Source organism: Salvelinus namaycush, chromosome 8 (assembly GCF_016432855.1).
Source record: "Salvelinus namaycush isolate Seneca chromosome 8, SaNama_1.0, whole genome shotgun sequence".
NCBI classification, from domain to species: domain Eukaryota; kingdom Metazoa; phylum Chordata; class Actinopteri; order Salmoniformes; family Salmonidae; genus Salvelinus; species Salvelinus namaycush.
Window position 1 is genome coordinate 16,785,445 of NC_052314.1, and position 16,776 is coordinate 16,802,220.

Here is a 16,776-nt window from a genome sequence, read left to right on the forward strand (position 1 = left end):
TGCCTTTTGGCAACTCCAAGCGGGCTGTCATGTGCCTTTTTCTGAGGAGTGGCTATCGTCTGGCCACTCTAGCATAAAGGCCTGATTGGTGGAGTGCTGCAGAGATGGTTGTCCTTATGGAAGGTTCTCCCATCTCCACAGAGGGTCTCTGGAGCTCTGTCAGAGTGACCATCGGGTGCTTGGTCACCTCCCTGACCATTATTGCTTAGTTTGGCCGGACGGCCAGCTCTAGGAAGAGTCTTGGTGGTTCCAAACTTCTTCCATTTCAGAATGATGGAGGCCACTGTGTTCTTGGGGACCTTCAATGCTGCTGAAAGGTTTTGCTACCTTTGCTCAGATCTGTGCCATCAAAACAATCCTGTCTCGGAGCTCTACGGACAATTCCTTCAACCTCGTGGCTTGGTTTTTGCTCTGACATGCACTGTCAACTATGGGACCTTATATAGACAGGTGTGCACCTTTCCAAATCATGTCCAATCAATTTAATTTACCACAGGTGGACTCCAATCCAGTTGTAGAAACATCTCAAGGATGGTTAATGGAAACAGGATGCACCTGAGCTCAATTTTGAGTCTCATAGCAAAGGGTCTGAATTCTTATGTAAGGTATTTCTGTTTTTTATTTGTATTAAATTAGCAAACATTTCTAAAAACCTTTTTTTGTTTTGTCATTATGGGGTATTGTGTGTAGATTGATGAGGGAAACATTTATTAAGGCTGTAAACGTAACAAAATGTGGAAAAAGTCAAGGGGTCTGAATACTTTCCAAATGCACTGTACTGTGGGAGACATCTCTTAAATAGAGATTTGAATCTAGATCCGTCTCTTTACACTACACAAGTATCTCTCCTGGACCTAGTTTGTGCTGTCAAAGTGATGTAGTGTGAAGAGGCCCTAAGGATGCTATCTGTCGGGCTGCTGTCAACAGTATTCCAGAGACTAACTGTGGAGAAGTCTGCTGTGTTAATAATTTCAAAGGGTTACAAGCTGTGCTGCCAAATGCTCCAGAGTCGAGCCCAGCCCACCACACCATTGAGATCGCTATGGGACTAATACCAGCTTTACTAACAAAAGAACGTCAGTCCTCAAGCACTTGAGACTGAGCTCTTTGGAGGCATGCAGAAACCACTGTGACGTTCAATGCATCATTAAAATAAGCATGGTCCTCAGCACCTGACGCAAGCTTATCAAAAAGCTGGTTGAACTTGCTGCAGATCAAACGCTGAGAGTCAATTTTCTCCTATTATCTTTCTATTCCCAAAGCCCCATTTTCCAAGGGAATTTCTCATGACTCTGTGTGACTTAGATTGCCTCTGGCCCCCAAGCACTGTAATGTTAACCACCTGATCTGATACTAAGACATGTAATTGGGTTGGTGGATTCAATGCTCATTCTAATTTGGTTGATCTTGAGAAAGTTTAAAATGGGAGCTCCCAGGTCTGGAAAAAAAACTATCACACCTGAATGACACAGATTACTTTTTGATAATGTTATCACATTTTTGTTCATTTTAACTTGTGAAAAAAGTGAAATAAGCATGTAATAATGCACTAGTAATAGTCATGTAATAGTGTGATTAAAGTTCCATATGGAACCTTAGTATGCCTCCAAACTAAGGTCGGTGAACTTCTGGAACTCTTTAAAATGCAACTGCCAGTGAACCCCTTGCGCCGCTCTCATTTATGGTGGTCCTTTGCCAACCAGTGGCAAAAATGTAATTGAACTTTCAGAATGTTTATGTGCTTCTGCGGATGACCTTTGGCCTCCGACCCTTCTGACAGCCGTCTTCCCTCGACTAAATGTCAGAGTTGACTGTTTTTAATCTTGGTCATTATGTTTAAAAAACAACTAGGTTACATCAGAAGTGGTGCCAGACCACCCAACGAGAACACTAGAGCAGAGCTCTTTTGGCTGACAGGTACTGTGTCCCTGCTATCCTCGCAATTAAACCTGATCTCACTTTGCAAATCCCTTGAGGACTCTGTGTGTGCGTGTGTGTATATAGATACTGCCTTGTGTAACATCATAAACAGCCATATTTGGAGGCCAGGAGGAGGGTGAAGTTGGGGCCGCTGGTGTGTTGATATTGGGTGTTGCTGCTTGCTCGAAGCATACTGGAATAAGAATGATCTACCTATCAGAAAATGAAAAAAAAACAGCAAACACCAAATTTGTGAACCCCCGGCTGAAAGTTTCTATGATGCACTGTCTGTTGACCAACACCCCTCTCATTCCTGGACACTAGGGGTTACCTAATCGCTGCTCCTTCAGTGTTCCGCGCTGGTGTGGAGGAGGCCTTGAGTGTCACAATCTTCAACGCTGTGGAGGAGACGCACGTCCAAGTCCAGCTCTCTGTGAAGGGTGAGACAGTGGCGTACAGCCATGGCACAGTGCTAGGTGAGGACTCCCCCCCCACACACACACAAGCTAACATAGGAGCACACACCACCATTTCTTATACTGAGAGTGCACACACTTACAGGGGAACACACAGCATGAGGCTGATTGACCTGTCAGGTGGAGTGTATACTTCTGACCTCACAGGGCCCTTAACGGATGTCGCTTTTGTTAGGGGGTTTATTGTTAAGCCTGGCTTGTCTAACCAGGCTATTGTGTATCTATGTGGGATTTGTTTGACAGCAGTACAAATAGATGGGACTTCAGCACTTCATTGAAAGAGCCTGCAGCTGTATCTCCTGCAGAGAGTGCATCACTCCAGTTCCACTGGTTTTTCTTTACTCTGGCAATTGATTGATATCCTTGATTGGGTTGTCACTAGTTACGACAGTCATAAAGTCAAAATTGGCTTCATCGTAAAAATTCATGATTTTTCTTTTTTAGGGTTAGGCATAAGGTATGCAGTGTGGTTATGGTTTGGTTTAAAATCAGTTTTTATTTATAGAAATTTTAGAAATAGGCTGGGTTTAGCCATAATTATGACTCTGTGGCTGTGGTAACTAGTGACGACCCCTTGATTGGCCTGAAATTCAACAGAACTGTTTATTGTGATGTATCAAAGGTTTAACCAGGCAGTATATAACTAAGGTTCTTGATTACTGTAAACTGCAAGGATGGAAACCAGTATACATTGTGGCACTCAAGGCCCGGTGTTGACACAAGTTAATGTTCCTTGATCGAACCACACAATCACAAGAACTCAAATCATTTTGATCAGAATATTTTGCCTTGTTTTGTGTGATTTTATTCATTTTTTTCCATTTCAGACAAAGGCACAATCAAATTGAAGGTGAGAGCGACGTCATTGTGTCATTGTGTTTGTTAATTGTTTTTTATCTTTGTTGTGTAGTGTTGTGAATAAAAACATAATTGTTGTTTCAAGTGTGTAAAATGGTTGTGGCTCCAGCTGCACAGTAGTGAGATCCCAGTCAGTTTGTCCATATTCCACAGATGACATGCAAAACAACACTAACATAATTTGTATGTGAACATCTGCCTTTTTGCACATTCATTTGGAATAAGGTAATAGCCTCAAATATAATATGCAACAGCTGTTGACGTGCATGTAAGGGTCTGCAGGCCCCAAAGGCTGGAATGGATCAATCCAACATTCACGACTTGATTCCTCCACTCCCTCTAACCCCCACCCCTGTCTTTATCAAATATGGTCTCGTATTGTCCACTGTGGTTGCTAGGCACTTTAGCAAGGGCTTTGCCACTGGTCTGTGTGGTGTTGTGTTAGGCACCGCATCCTGAAGATATATGTGCCCTTCCTGGTTTCAGGTTCCTCGTGGTCTGAGAGGTCAGGCCCATCTGAAGGTGTGGGGGAATCGCCACATCACTGAGGGGGGATATATCTTCCACAACTACACCACTGTCACTGTGGACAGCAAGGGCACAGCCGTCTTCATCCAGACGGATAAGCCAGTCTACAAGCCCAAACACAAAGGTCTCAGCCTTCCAGGCCCTTCCAGTAGCAGCCATTGTCCCACTCATAAACCTCTACTGTAGATATATTTATTCATAGTGTGTTGTAAGAAGCCAGTCTTAATAGCAGCCCAGGAGAAAAGCTAATGACATGACATGGATTGTTTATTGCACTCTACATTAGAAATGCATTGAAATGGGTAATAATCTGTGCCTCTCTCAATCCAGTGCTCATCAACGTGTACTCTGTCACTCCGGATCTGAGGCCGGTCAATGACAAGGTAATGCACCCAGTCTCTCACATCAAAGCCAAGACATCACACCCACTTACAGGAAATGAATGGGATATGAAATATGAGAATCAGGTGTGTTGACCTAATGTTTATCAGTGGGCCTTGATTCCAAGCAGCTCCTTTGATGTGTTATGGCTTTAAATGAAGGGTGGCATCAAGCTAGTTTTCACACACCTATTTTTCCAACATTCTGTCAGAGAGTAGTGAAGTGGGGGAAACCTGGCCTGAGCCTGAATGCACACTAAATGTACAGTAACCTATTTACCGCCACAAAGCTTGCCATTCCTGCTAGAATTTTTAGAAATGTCTCCAAATATATAGTTGCCGCTGTGTAGACAGTGTGTTTATTGATGGCTGGAGCTATAAAGGTCTGCTGCTGGCAAAGGCTAACGCTCACACTCACAGATGGATGATTGTTGGAGAGGGGGGAGGAGGTGGAGATATTTTGCCATGTGGCTGTGCAGTTTGCAGTTTGTCTAATGTGTGTGCTGTCCTTGACAATTTTTTTTACTCTTCTTCTTCTCCTGGTTGCAGATTGAGGCCTACGTTTTGGTAAGTGGAGGGAGGGACCACCCGGACCTAGAGGGAGGGCCATGGGACACTGGGGGTTTAGTCTCCCAACCCCAGGCAGGAGATTACAGGGCAGGGAAGGGCTCACTTTGATAACAGGCCTGGGCTTTGAGCTCCAGCCTGGCACCTACATCTTGCCCAGCTAATGCTGCACACTTCCTCTCTCTCTCTCTGTCCCTCTCACATCCTCTTGTGCTCTGTCTGCGGTATCTTTTCAGGGCAAATATGCTGCTTTGTGTTAAGATGTCCGAGGGAGCTCTGGAAACAGGCTCAGCTCAGTGACTAAGAAACTGTGTAGTTGTTTGTGTTATTCTGTCACCTGCAGCCTGCAGTCCCTTGGCCCTCTTGGTCAGGGAAGTGTCTGTGCGAGTGGTTGCAATTAACTGATTGACAGCCGTTAGTGTTAGTCTTTCCCCTTGAGTCAGAGCCAGGTCAGTGTATGTAAGAAGTAGCTTACTGTAGGATTTCATCACGCAGGGGTTACCCCCAATATATTTATTAGCATAACCCTTACATAACTTTACTCATGAGTACTTATGTAAGTTCACAGCTTTCACGTAGGGAGAAACAGAGTAATGCATATTTTGATGAAAGTAGAATCTCTCGATCAACTGTGTATTCATACTCTGGGTTGCAGGACCCAAGAGGATCTCGGATGGTCCAGTGGAAAGGGCTTAAACCCCTCTGCTGTGGTGAGAAACTCCCTATGCTATCATTATCATCATCTACTGTGTAGTGACTGCTGTAGGTCATGTGGCGTTGATCTTTTTTGACCCCTGCTTCTCTCCTCAGGGGTCGTCAACATGAGTTTCCCTCTCTCAGACCAGCCCATGTTTGGAGAGTGGTTCATCTTTGTAGAGATGCAGGGGCACACCTACAACAAGTCCTTTGAAGTGCAGAAGTATGGTGAGTTGCTACTTGCTACCTGAAAGTGACCATTTATCAAATCAAACAACATTTTATTTGTCGCATGCGCCGAATACAACAGGTCTAGACTTTACCGTGAAATGCTTAATTACGAGCTCTTTCCCAACAATGCAGAGTTTAAAAGAAATAAAATGTAAAAAATTCCGCAAATAACAAGAAAAAAAAGGAAATAGTAATACAATAAAATAACAATAGCGAGGCTATATACAAGGAGTACCGGTACTGAGTCAATGTGCAGAGGTACGAGGTAGTTGAGGTAATATGTTAATGTAGGTAGGGCTAAAAGTGACTAGGCAATTAGGTAGCAGCAGCAACAGCGTGTGTGACTATATGTGAGTGTGTGTGTGTGTGGCGTCAATATGCATGTGTGTGTGTGTGTGTTTTGTGTGTGTGAGCGTATGTAGTGTGTGTGTGTTGGAGTGTCAGTGTAGTATGTGTGTGCATAGAGCCAGTGCAAGAATAGGGGGTCAATGCACATAGTCCGGGTAGCCATTTGATTAACTGTTGTGCCCTCTTCACGACTGTGTTGGTGTGTTTGAACCATGATAGGTCCTTAGTGATGTGGACACCGAGAAACTTGAAGCTCTCAACCCGCTCCACTACAGCCCTGTCGATGTGAATGGGGGCATGCTCGGCCCTTGGTTTCCTGTAGTCCACGATCATCTCCTTTGTCTTGCTGACGTTGAGGAAGAGGTTGTTGTCCTGGCACCACACTGCCAGGTCTCTGACCTCCTCCCTGTAGGCTGTCTCATTGTTGTCGGTGATTAGGCCAACCACCGTTGTGTCATTGGCAAACTTAATGATGGTGTTGGAGTTGTGCGCGACAACAAAGTCATGGGGAAACAGGGAGTACAGGAAGGGACTAAGTACGCACCCCTGAGGGGCCCCCGTGTTAAGGGTCAGCGTGGTGTATGTTGTTGCCTACCCTCGCCACCGGCCCGTCAGGAAGTCCAGGATCCAGTTGCAGAAGGTTTTTAATCCCAGGGTCTTTAATTTAGTGATGAGCTTGGAGGGAGCTATGGTGTTGAACACTGAGCTGTAGTCAATGAACAGCATTCTCACATAGGTGTTCCTTTTGTAGAGGTAGGAAAGTAGAGTGCAATAGAGATTGCGTCATCTGTGGGTCTGTTGGGGTGTTATGCGAATTGGAGTGGGTCCAAGGTGTCTTGGATGATGGTGTCGATCTGAGCCATGACCAGCCTTTTAAAGCATTTCATGGTTAGAGATGTGAGTGCTATGGGGCGATAGTCATTTAGACAGGTTACCTTAGTGTTCTTGGGCACAGGGACTATGGTGGTCTCCTTGAAACATGTAGGTATTACAGACTGGGTCAGGGGCAGGTTGAAAATGTCGGTGAAGACACTTGCCAGCTGGTCAGCGCATGTTCTGAGTACGCGTCTTGGTAATCCGTCTGCCGCCCTGCGGCCTTGTGAATGTTAACCTGTTTAAAGGTCTTAGTTACATCGGCTACGGAGAGCATGATCACACAGCCGTCCGGAACAGCTGGTGCTCTCAAGCATATTTCTGTTTTGCTTTCCTCGAAGTGAGCATAGAAGGTATACTACATGACCAAAAGTATGTGGACACCTGCTCATCGAAAATCTCATTCCAAAATCATGGGCATTAATATGGAGTTGGACCCCCTTTGCTGCTATAACAGCCTCAACTCTTCTGGGAAGGCTTTCCACTAGATGTTGGAACATTGCTGCGGGGACTTGGTTCCATTCAGCCACGATGCATTAGTGAGGTCGGGCACAGATTTTGGGCAGTTAGGCCTGGCTCGCAGTCAGCGGTCCAATTCCTCCCAAAGGTGTTCGATGGGGTTGAGGTCAGGGCTCTGTGCATGCGAGTCAAGTTCTTCCACACTGATCTCGACAAACCATTTCTGTACGGACCTTGCTCATGCTGAACAAGAAAGGGCCTTCCCCAAACTGCTACCACAAAGTTGGAAGCACAGAATTGTCTAGAATATCATTGTATGCTGCAGCGTTAAAAAGATTCCCCTTCACTGGAACTAAGGGGCCTAGCCCAAACCATGGACCAACTCCATACTAATGCCCAGGATTTTGGAATGAGATGTTCAACGAGCAGGTGTCCACATACTTCTGGTCATGTAGTGTACGTTCAAAGACCCTTCTGTTTGAGGTGGCATTTATAGGTTTGAACTGGGACTGTATAGCCATGTTGTGGACCCCTCTACCTCTTCCTCTACTCCACACAGTGATGCCCAAGTTTGAGCTGGTGATAGACCCTCCACGGTACATCCGGGACCTGAACACGTGTGAACAGGCCACCGTGATGGCCAGGTGAGTGACTAACTCACAGCATTCACCTCATCCTAATGTGATGCCCTAACACATACTGTTCTAGAGAGGCAAAGTAGCAGCTCTACTCCTGTTTGAACACAAATGACTTTTCTCTCTTTAGGTATACCTTTGGGAAGCCTGTGACCGGGAAGATGACACTGAACATGACTGTGAATGGAGTTGGGTACTACCGACATGAGGTGGGCCATCCTGTGGTCAAGACCATGGAGGTGAGTCAAACCAGCTGTAGTGTTGAAGAATCTAAAACAGGAAAATGGAATCACATTCAAATCTGCTGAGTTTTCCCTTTTTAGGATTAATTTAAGATATTTAAGTCTGTCTGTTTCATCCACTATTATTAGATCAAAGGCTCAGTGTCCTTCAGCCTGTGTGTCAAAGACATGATGCCCCTGGATGTGGCTGATCACTTCCGGGGCACGGTGAGCATGTGGGTGTCAGTGACCAGCGTGGACGGAGGGCGGCAGACCATGTTCGATGATTCCACCCCAGTTCACAAGCAGCGTATCGACATCAAATACTCAAAGGACACTCGTAAACAGTTCAAGCCTGGTCTGCCATACAAGGGAAAGGTAAGAGACAGCCAAAGGTATTCATACCACTGACTTCACATGGCCTCTATCAAGGGAAGCTGGACTGTACAAGACTTGGGTTCACTTATGTGTCTCCATGCGAGAGACCTGACTGTCTGTACACCCTGTCCTTCTGTCCACCAGGTAGAGGTAACCTATCCTGATGGTAGCCCAGCGGATGGGGTGCGGGTGCGTGTGAAGGCGGAGCTGACCCCTAAGGACAACGTGTACACCAGCGAGCTGACGTCCAGGGACGGCCAGGCAACATTCGAGATCCCCTCCATCCCCACTGCTGCCCAATACGTCTGGCTGGAGGTCAGTAGGCCTTGGAGATGGAGAGTTTGAGGGAGAGAGAGGTGTAAATGAACACGGTTAGGGCTTAGTTAGCTTCTCATAATTTTTTATTGATTTATTTAACCTTTATTTAACTAGGCAAGTCAGAGCTTTTCATAAAACCGAGCCAGCTAGCTAGAGAGTTGGTTATGATTTGCGAGAACAGAGAAATGTGAAATGAAATGTCCATTAAAATGTTTGTAAACGGGTGCTAGTCAACAAAGTTGAACAATTTATCAGATAAGCTTAGTGGGCTGAGGCTGTTAGGCGCTATCAGGATTTTGCTTGATGTCATAGTCTAGAGAGTGGAGTGTATTGCTGGGTTAAATCCTGTGGTGTTGTGCCCCAGACCAAGGTGACAGCTATAGATGGCCGTCCGGCTGGAGACCAGTACCTCCCCAGCTACCTGTCCATCAGCAGCTGGTACTCCCCCAGCAAGTGTCACATCCAGATCCAGAGCCTCAGTGCTCCTCTGAAGGTAGGCACTCCCCTCACTCTACTATCATTACTTTACTATCCACTTTACTCCACTTTACTATCATTACTTTATTATCCACTTTACTTTACTAGCATTACTTTACTATCCACTTTACTCCACTTTACTATCGTTACTTTACTATCCACTTTACTCCACTTTACTATCATTACTTTACTATCGTTACTTTACTCCACTTTACTCCACTCTACTATCATTACTTTACTATCGTTACTTTACTCCACTTTACTATCATTACTTTACTATCGTTACTTTACTCCACTTTACTCCACTCTACTATCATTACTGTACTATTCACTTGAATCCACTCTACTATCATTACATTACTATCGTTACTTTACTCCACTTTACTATCATTACTTTACTATCGTTACTTTACTCCACTTTACTCCACTCTACTATCATTACTGTACTATCCACTTGAATCCACTCTACTATCATTACATTACTATCCACTCTACTATCATTACGTTACTATCCACTCTGCTGTCATTACGTTACTATCTACTTTACTAGCATTACTTTACTATCCACTGCATTACATTACTATCCACTTTACTCCACTTTACTATCAATACTTTACTATCCACTTTACTATCCACTTTACTATCATTACTTTACCATCTACTTTACTCCACTTTACTATCATTACTTTACTATCTACTTTACTCCACTTTACTATCATTACTTTACTATCTACTTTACTCCACTTTACTATCATTACTTTACTATCTACTTTACTCCACTTTACTATCATTACTTTACTATCTACTTTACTCCACTTTACTATCATTACTTTACTATCTACTTTACTCCACTTTACTATCATTACTTTACTATCCACTTCACTCCACTTTACTATCATTACTTTACTATCCACTTTACTCCACTTTACTATCATCACTTTACCATCTACTTTACTCCACTTTACTATCATTACTTTACTATCCACTTTACTCCATTTTACTATCATTACTTTACTATCCACTTTACTCCACTTTACTATCCACTTTACTCCATTTTACTATCATTACTTTACTATCTACTTTACTCCATTTTACTATCATTACTTTACTCCACTTTACTATCATTACTTTACTATCTACTTTATTCCACTTTACTATCATTACTTTACTATCATTACTTTACTCCACTTTACTATCATTACTTTACTATCCACTTTACTCCACTTTACCGTCATTACTTTACTATCTACTTTACTCCACTTTACTATCATTACTTTACTATCATTACTTTACTCCACTTTACTATCATTACTTTACTATCATTACTTTACTCCACTTTACTATCATTACTTTACTATCATTACTTTACTCCACTTTACTATCATTACTTTACTATCCACTTTACTCCACTTTACCGTCATTACTTTACTATCTACTTTACTCCACTTTACTATCATTACTTTACTCCACTTTACTATCATTACTTTACTATTTACTTTACTACACTTTACTAAACTTTACTAGCATTACACATAATCAGGGCTCCAACACCACCATTGAAACATGGGACACATATCATATATGGATTGTATGTTAAGAGTAATAACAGAGTACTACTTATACTATTATAATCATTATGATGTACATATATTAAAGGTTTATTCTGAATGTTGTGTTTAGATCGGTGAGGAAGCTGAGGTCACTCTGAAGTCCACCTGTCCCTGTAACTTCACCCTCCACTATGAGATTGCCTCCAGAGGGAACATCATCCAGTCTGGCCAGCAGCAGTCCAACGCTACAGCCCAAAGAAGCAAGAGGGCAGCGGTCACCTTCGACAAGAACGTCCACACAACCCAGCAGCCCAGTGGCTCTGGTCAGTACTAGAGTCCCAGATGAGAAGTCTATTTTGTTCCATAATGAAGAGCGGAGTATTTTGACTAATTGACACAATGTTTGTACCAAATGTTCCAATACATTCTGCTAAGAATACATAGAGGATAGTTTGTCTAACTCTGTAGATATATGGCTCTGAATCCCCCCTCGGTCTCTTCTCTCCCTCTTCTTCCCCTCTTTCTCTTCCCACGCCCCTCCAGATCCGGCGGCCTCCTCCCCACAGGACGAGACAGACAGCTGTATGTTGGTGCTGCATTTCCCCGTGACCCACGCCATGGCGCCCCTCAGCCGCCTCCTGGTCTACTACGTGAGGGAGAATGGAGAGGGCGTCACTGACAGTCTACAGATCCCTGTACAGCCCAGCTTTGAGAACCAGGTACCGTAACAATACCTCCATCTCTCTCTGAGTCCTTGCATCCCTCACTGTGCACTGTACATAGTCCTCCCTGTTACACACAGTCCTCCCTGTTACACACAGTCCTGCCTGTACACACAGTCCTGCCTGTACACACAGTCCTGCCTGTACACACAGTCCTGCCTGTACACACAGTCCTGTCTGTACACACAGTCCTCCCTGTACACACAGTCCTCCCTGTACACACAGTCCTGCCTGTACACACAGTCCTGCCTGTACACACAGTCCTGCCTGTACATAGTCCTCCCTGTACATAGTCCTGCCTGTACATAGTCCTGCCTGTACACACAGTCCTGCCTGTACACACAGTCCTGCCTGTACACACAGTCCTGCCTGTACACACAGTCCTGCCTGTACACACAGTCCTGCCTGTACACACAGTCCTGCCTGTACACATAGTCCTCCCTGTACATAGTCCTGCCTGTACATAGTCCTGCCTGTACACACAGTCCTGCCTGTACACACAGTCCTGCCTGTACACACAGTCCTGCCTGTACACACAGTCCTGCCTGTACACACAGTCTTGCCTGTACACACAGTCCTGCCTGTACATAGTCCTCCCTGTACACACAGTCCTCCCTCTACACACAGTCCTCCCTCTACACACAGTCCTCCCTGTACACACAGTCCTACCTGTACACCCAGTCTCTGTCAGAATGATAGGTCGGTCTATCATGGTTGCCAGTCTGCCTAACCCTAACCCCAACTCATGCCAGGCAACAAAGGAGTTGGCTAAACAGATACACACAGGCAACCAGACCACGTTCACTTTGGGATGACAGAGACGTTGCCCACTGTTCTTGTGCGGGTTTCCAGTTGACTTGAGTACCATAGTTGACTGAAGTCCCATGCTATACTACAGTGGGATCCCCAGTGCCAGTGAGTCCCTGTAAACAACCAGCTGTGTTGGACCATGAGCTCCCCAGTAGCTGGCTGCATTAGGTGGGGTGTGTTAAGTCCTTCCCTGGAGTTTTTACTGTAACATGGTATGCAATCAGTGAGGTAGGGGGAGGTGTGTGTGTGGCTACCTGCATAGACATGATGAGACAGAGACTGTGTGTGTGTGTGTGTGTGTGTGTGTGTGTGTGTGTGTGTGTGTGTGTGTGTGTGTGTGTGTGTGTGTGTGTGTGTGTGTGTGTGTGTGTGTGTGTGTGTGTGTGTGTGTGTGTGTGCGTGCGTGTGTGGCGATGAGTGGGGTCATGACAGGCAGGATGATGAGGGGTTAGATTTGGAGACCAGTGGAACACATTACCAGGGCTAATTTGGGCTAGTGAGTGAAAACCGGTTTGGGGTGTGAAAGTTTAGGGCTGTCATTCTCTGTCTTCAAGCCCTGCATTTAACTGTTGACTCCTGACCATAAATATATCACGGCTTCAGCTATGGTTCTCACAGGAGCACTCACAGTTCAGTTGAAAGTCTCTGTGGATGATGTCTCCAATCAAACAAGGCATTTCACTGTACTTGTGCATGTGACATTAAAACGTGATCTGTATATTTATTTTGTATCACCTATTTTCTATAGGTGTCTGTCTCTCTGTCCACCAATGAGTCGATGCCAGGTGACCCTATCAGTCTACGTGTCACTGGTGAGAAGGGCTCCTGCGTTTGTGTCGCCACCGTGGACAAGAGCCTCTATCTCCTCAAGCCAGACTTCCAGCTCAGTCCAGACAAGGTCTGTCTCCCTCCATCTTACCTTGTTTCTAATCTATAGTACAACTCATCTATATTCGGACAGGAAATGAATGGAAGCCATCCATGTCCACTGTTCTTTCTGTAGGTGTTTAAAGAACTGGCAGACTTTGACGTGTCCGATGCCTTCGGAGTCCCCAAAGACGATGGGCACTTCTGGTGGCCGGGGCTGTCGTCTAGCCGACGGAGGCGTTCTTCAGTGTTCCCATGGCACTGGGACATCACTAAAGATGCCCGCTTCGCCTTCACGGTAAGGGCAATACTCCGTCACCAATCAATCACCTGATGTGGCATAAGATCTTCAGTGTAGATCACTTTTACAATGTGTGTCTGTGTAACAGGAGACTGGCCTGGTGGTGATGACTGACATGGTGAGCCTGAACCACAGACAGATTGGAGGGATGTACACGGACGAGGCCGTTCCTGCCTTCCAGCCTCACACATCCACGCTGGTGGCAGCCATGCACTCTCGCACCATGCCCAGGTAGCTACAGGTTTCTGCCCCCTGGAGCTAGCCACTGTGCCCCACTAGTATCTGAAGTAGAAACGGGACCTATATCTTTAATCCTCCAGATAAACATTATACACATGGTGTGCCTTAACACATGTCAGCAAGGGTTTAGAGACAATCCATTTTCCAATTACGGGTTATTGCATCCAGGTCCATAATGAAAGGCCTTTATTGATGTCAGGTTGTGTTGTGTTTTGGTTGCAGAGCAGAGAAGCGCAGACGGACATTCTTCCCGGAGACGTGGGTGTGGCACTGCGTCAATGTCAGGTACTGGAATAGCTACATCATCTCTGTGTGTGCACGTGCGCACACGTCTGTATTTGAGTGAGTGGGTGGGGATGGTCTCAGCTGCATCAGATTGTGGGGATTTGGTGGCGTTCCAGATCTGTAAACTTGGAAGATGGAGGAGTGGGTGGGGAAGGAGGGGTAAAGGAGTACATATTTGAGAGGGGATATTTCACCACTCGTTGACTGTCCAGTATTTTCTCCCAGTGGGTGTGAATGTGGCTCATTTAAGCAGGGTTGTTTTGGAACACGCACCAGCTTTCTCAACAGCTCCTTCCATTCATTTCCAGCCAATATAAATTAACTGGCCATATGTTTCCATATGCTTGATTCCTTTGGGCAGAGTTGTGTTCTGCCTAATGTCCTATTCAATCCAACGCTTTGATTTCCCTTATTGAGTGTATCAAAGTAGTTTTTGGGTGACTTTCATCAAAAGGAAGGGCATTAGTAATTTCCGAGGACGTTTATTATGCTCTGTGAAAGCTGGCCAAAACCAACGTCAGTATGAGTAGCCAACAATGATCTCATCCATCTATACTGAACACCTAACTGCCTGTTTTTAAACCTATGTATTGCTATGGGCAGAATATTACTTAGTTACAGCTGTTGCCCTAATAAGACACATACTGTATTAGATCAATCCCATTAGTGCCATAATGTTCTTGTTCCAAACATTGGTCAGAAACACTGTTTGCTATGGGGTCATGCTTAGAGAAAATTGCTTTGTTGGAATCGTGCATTATCGTCTGTGTTTCAGTTTTTCCCAAAATCTGTTTTGACAGTGATGTCACCGGGGAAGCTGAGTTGCGATTGGACGTTCCAGACTCCATTACCACCTGGGTGACGGAGGCCATTGGCTTGTCAGAGGAGAAGGGGCTGGGCCTTTCCAAGAGGGTGGAGCTTCGTACTTTCAAGCCCTTCTTCGTAGACTTCACCCTCCCCTACAGTGTGATACAGGGGGAGCAGACCAAAGTACCGCTGACCGTTTACAACTACTTGTCTAGCTGCGCAGAGGTGAGGGGCTGAGGAAAGGGGTGGACAGGTGGAGCAATTCTAAACCATGACCATCAAATATAAATATTTACGCTTGGAGCAGAGCAATCCAGTCCTAATATGACCATAAGTGTGTCCATCCTCCATCATGATGTTGGCAGATGAGCCTGTTAAAGGGCTGTGCGTGCTGCGCTTTAATGTCATGTTAGGTGATTATGTAGGCCAATGGAGCCCTCGCTTTGATGCCTGCCTGAACATGTGATTCTTATATTTCCTGGAAAGTTATTTACGACTTGTGGCGTGTGGATAAAGAACAGTGAAACGATCTGACTGCATTACCGAGTCCTTTGCGAAATTTGGACAATGACTGGAACTTAATCCTTCAGGGAGCCTGAGAGCAATGAGTCAGTCTACATGGAAAATGTGCAATGTGATTAGAAAATTCCACAAAATCCTTTAAGAGCTTTGAGGAGGTCACACTGCATGAAAGAACGGATATGCAGATATGATGCAATCATGTCCTGTCAGAAAAAATCCATCTCTGTTGTGTTAACACAGGACCTTCATGTGTGTGTGTGTGTCTCTGTGTCTCTGTGTCTCTCTCTCTCTCTCTCTCTCTCTCTCTCTCTCTCTCTCTCTCTCTCTCTCTCTCTCTCTCTCTCTCTCTCTCTCTCTCTCTCTCTCTGTCTCTCTCTCTCTCTCTCTCTCTCTCTGTCTGTCTGTCTGTCTGTCTGTCTGTCTGTCTGTCTGTCTGTCTGTCTGTCTGTCTGTCTGTCTGTCTGTCTGTCTGTCTGTCTGTCTTCCTCAGGTCCATGTCAAAGTGACCGTTCCCAAAGGCATCAAGTTTGTAGGCCACCCCGGAAAGCATCACCTCACCAGGAAGAAGTGTGTGGCTCCTGGAGAAGCCACACCCACATCCATAGTGTTGTCCTTCACTGAGCTGGGTGCTGCCAACATTACAGGTTATTCCATCTAGTCAATTACTGGGGAACCCCCTGGGAAGAGTTCCAAGTTCTCTCATAGTTATTAAAGTTCCTGAAATCCTCAAAGTTTGCTGATGTTTTAGGCGTCTTGCTAATAGCTCTTGAAGTTTGGATTTGATTTCTAGGATATTGCAGGTTGGTATGGTACACTGCACTGTTGTTCCATGTGAAGGAGTAACACCTGCCTTTTGGCTCTCCTATCCAGTCGTCCGTAAGTCCATGAGGCCTTTAAAGTCTGTACTGTATGTCCAAGACGTTCCATGCTGCTGAAAGACCTGATGCGTATGTGATCTGGTCATCCAGCGATACAAACAGTCCCTTCAAAAGTACATCTGGGAACAAAGCAGGCCACCAGCAGGGGAGCAGCCAGGGCCTTGCACTGACACTCAGTGGCATGTTGATGAGTTTTCAGGTCACTGGCAATAAATGGGCCCCCCACGGCTCTGTCCCCTGGCCCCTAGTCTTTCCCTCTCACTAGACACACACAAAGAGAACACATTGGCTCACAGCCACGACTCCAATGTGCTTCTCTGTAAAGGGAACTACATGTTCTTTGACAAACATGTTTTGTGTTGTTGTGCAACGTGGGATTGTGTTGTTGATAGATGTAAGGTGTGTTTGGTGGTTTTATATGTACTTTAA

At 45.2% G+C, this 16,776-nt stretch overlaps 1 protein-coding gene across 1 annotated transcript in view; it reads left to right on the forward strand.

Moving 5' to 3' along the window:
• The first annotated feature begins 1,422 nt into the window (after positions 1 to 1,422).
• The window catches only part of LOC120052045 (C3 and PZP-like alpha-2-macroglobulin domain-containing protein 8), a 43,440-nt gene continuing 28,086 nt past the window's right edge, over positions 1,423 to 16,776 (forward strand). Inside the window, exons 1-21 of the mRNA XM_038998908.1 lie at positions 1,423 to 1,436; positions 2,245 to 2,396; positions 3,224 to 3,246; positions 3,741 to 3,906; positions 4,113 to 4,165; positions 4,712 to 4,729; positions 5,385 to 5,439; positions 5,540 to 5,653; positions 7,896 to 7,980; positions 8,102 to 8,210; positions 8,343 to 8,570; positions 8,715 to 8,885; positions 9,253 to 9,381; positions 11,046 to 11,221; positions 11,439 to 11,634; positions 13,196 to 13,345; positions 13,451 to 13,612; positions 13,704 to 13,846; positions 14,078 to 14,140; positions 14,941 to 15,172; positions 15,960 to 16,113. Coding sequence (XP_038854836.1) covers positions 1,423 to 1,436; positions 2,245 to 2,396; positions 3,224 to 3,246; positions 3,741 to 3,906; positions 4,113 to 4,165; positions 4,712 to 4,729; positions 5,385 to 5,439; positions 5,540 to 5,653; positions 7,896 to 7,980; positions 8,102 to 8,210; positions 8,343 to 8,570; positions 8,715 to 8,885; positions 9,253 to 9,381; positions 11,046 to 11,221; positions 11,439 to 11,634; positions 13,196 to 13,345; positions 13,451 to 13,612; positions 13,704 to 13,846; positions 14,078 to 14,140; positions 14,941 to 15,172; positions 15,960 to 16,113 — 2,593 coding nt within the window. The remainder of the gene's footprint in view (positions 1,437 to 2,244; positions 2,397 to 3,223; positions 3,247 to 3,740; positions 3,907 to 4,112; positions 4,166 to 4,711; positions 4,730 to 5,384; positions 5,440 to 5,539; positions 5,654 to 7,895; positions 7,981 to 8,101; positions 8,211 to 8,342; positions 8,571 to 8,714; positions 8,886 to 9,252; positions 9,382 to 11,045; positions 11,222 to 11,438; positions 11,635 to 13,195; positions 13,346 to 13,450; positions 13,613 to 13,703; positions 13,847 to 14,077; positions 14,141 to 14,940; positions 15,173 to 15,959; positions 16,114 to 16,776) is intronic.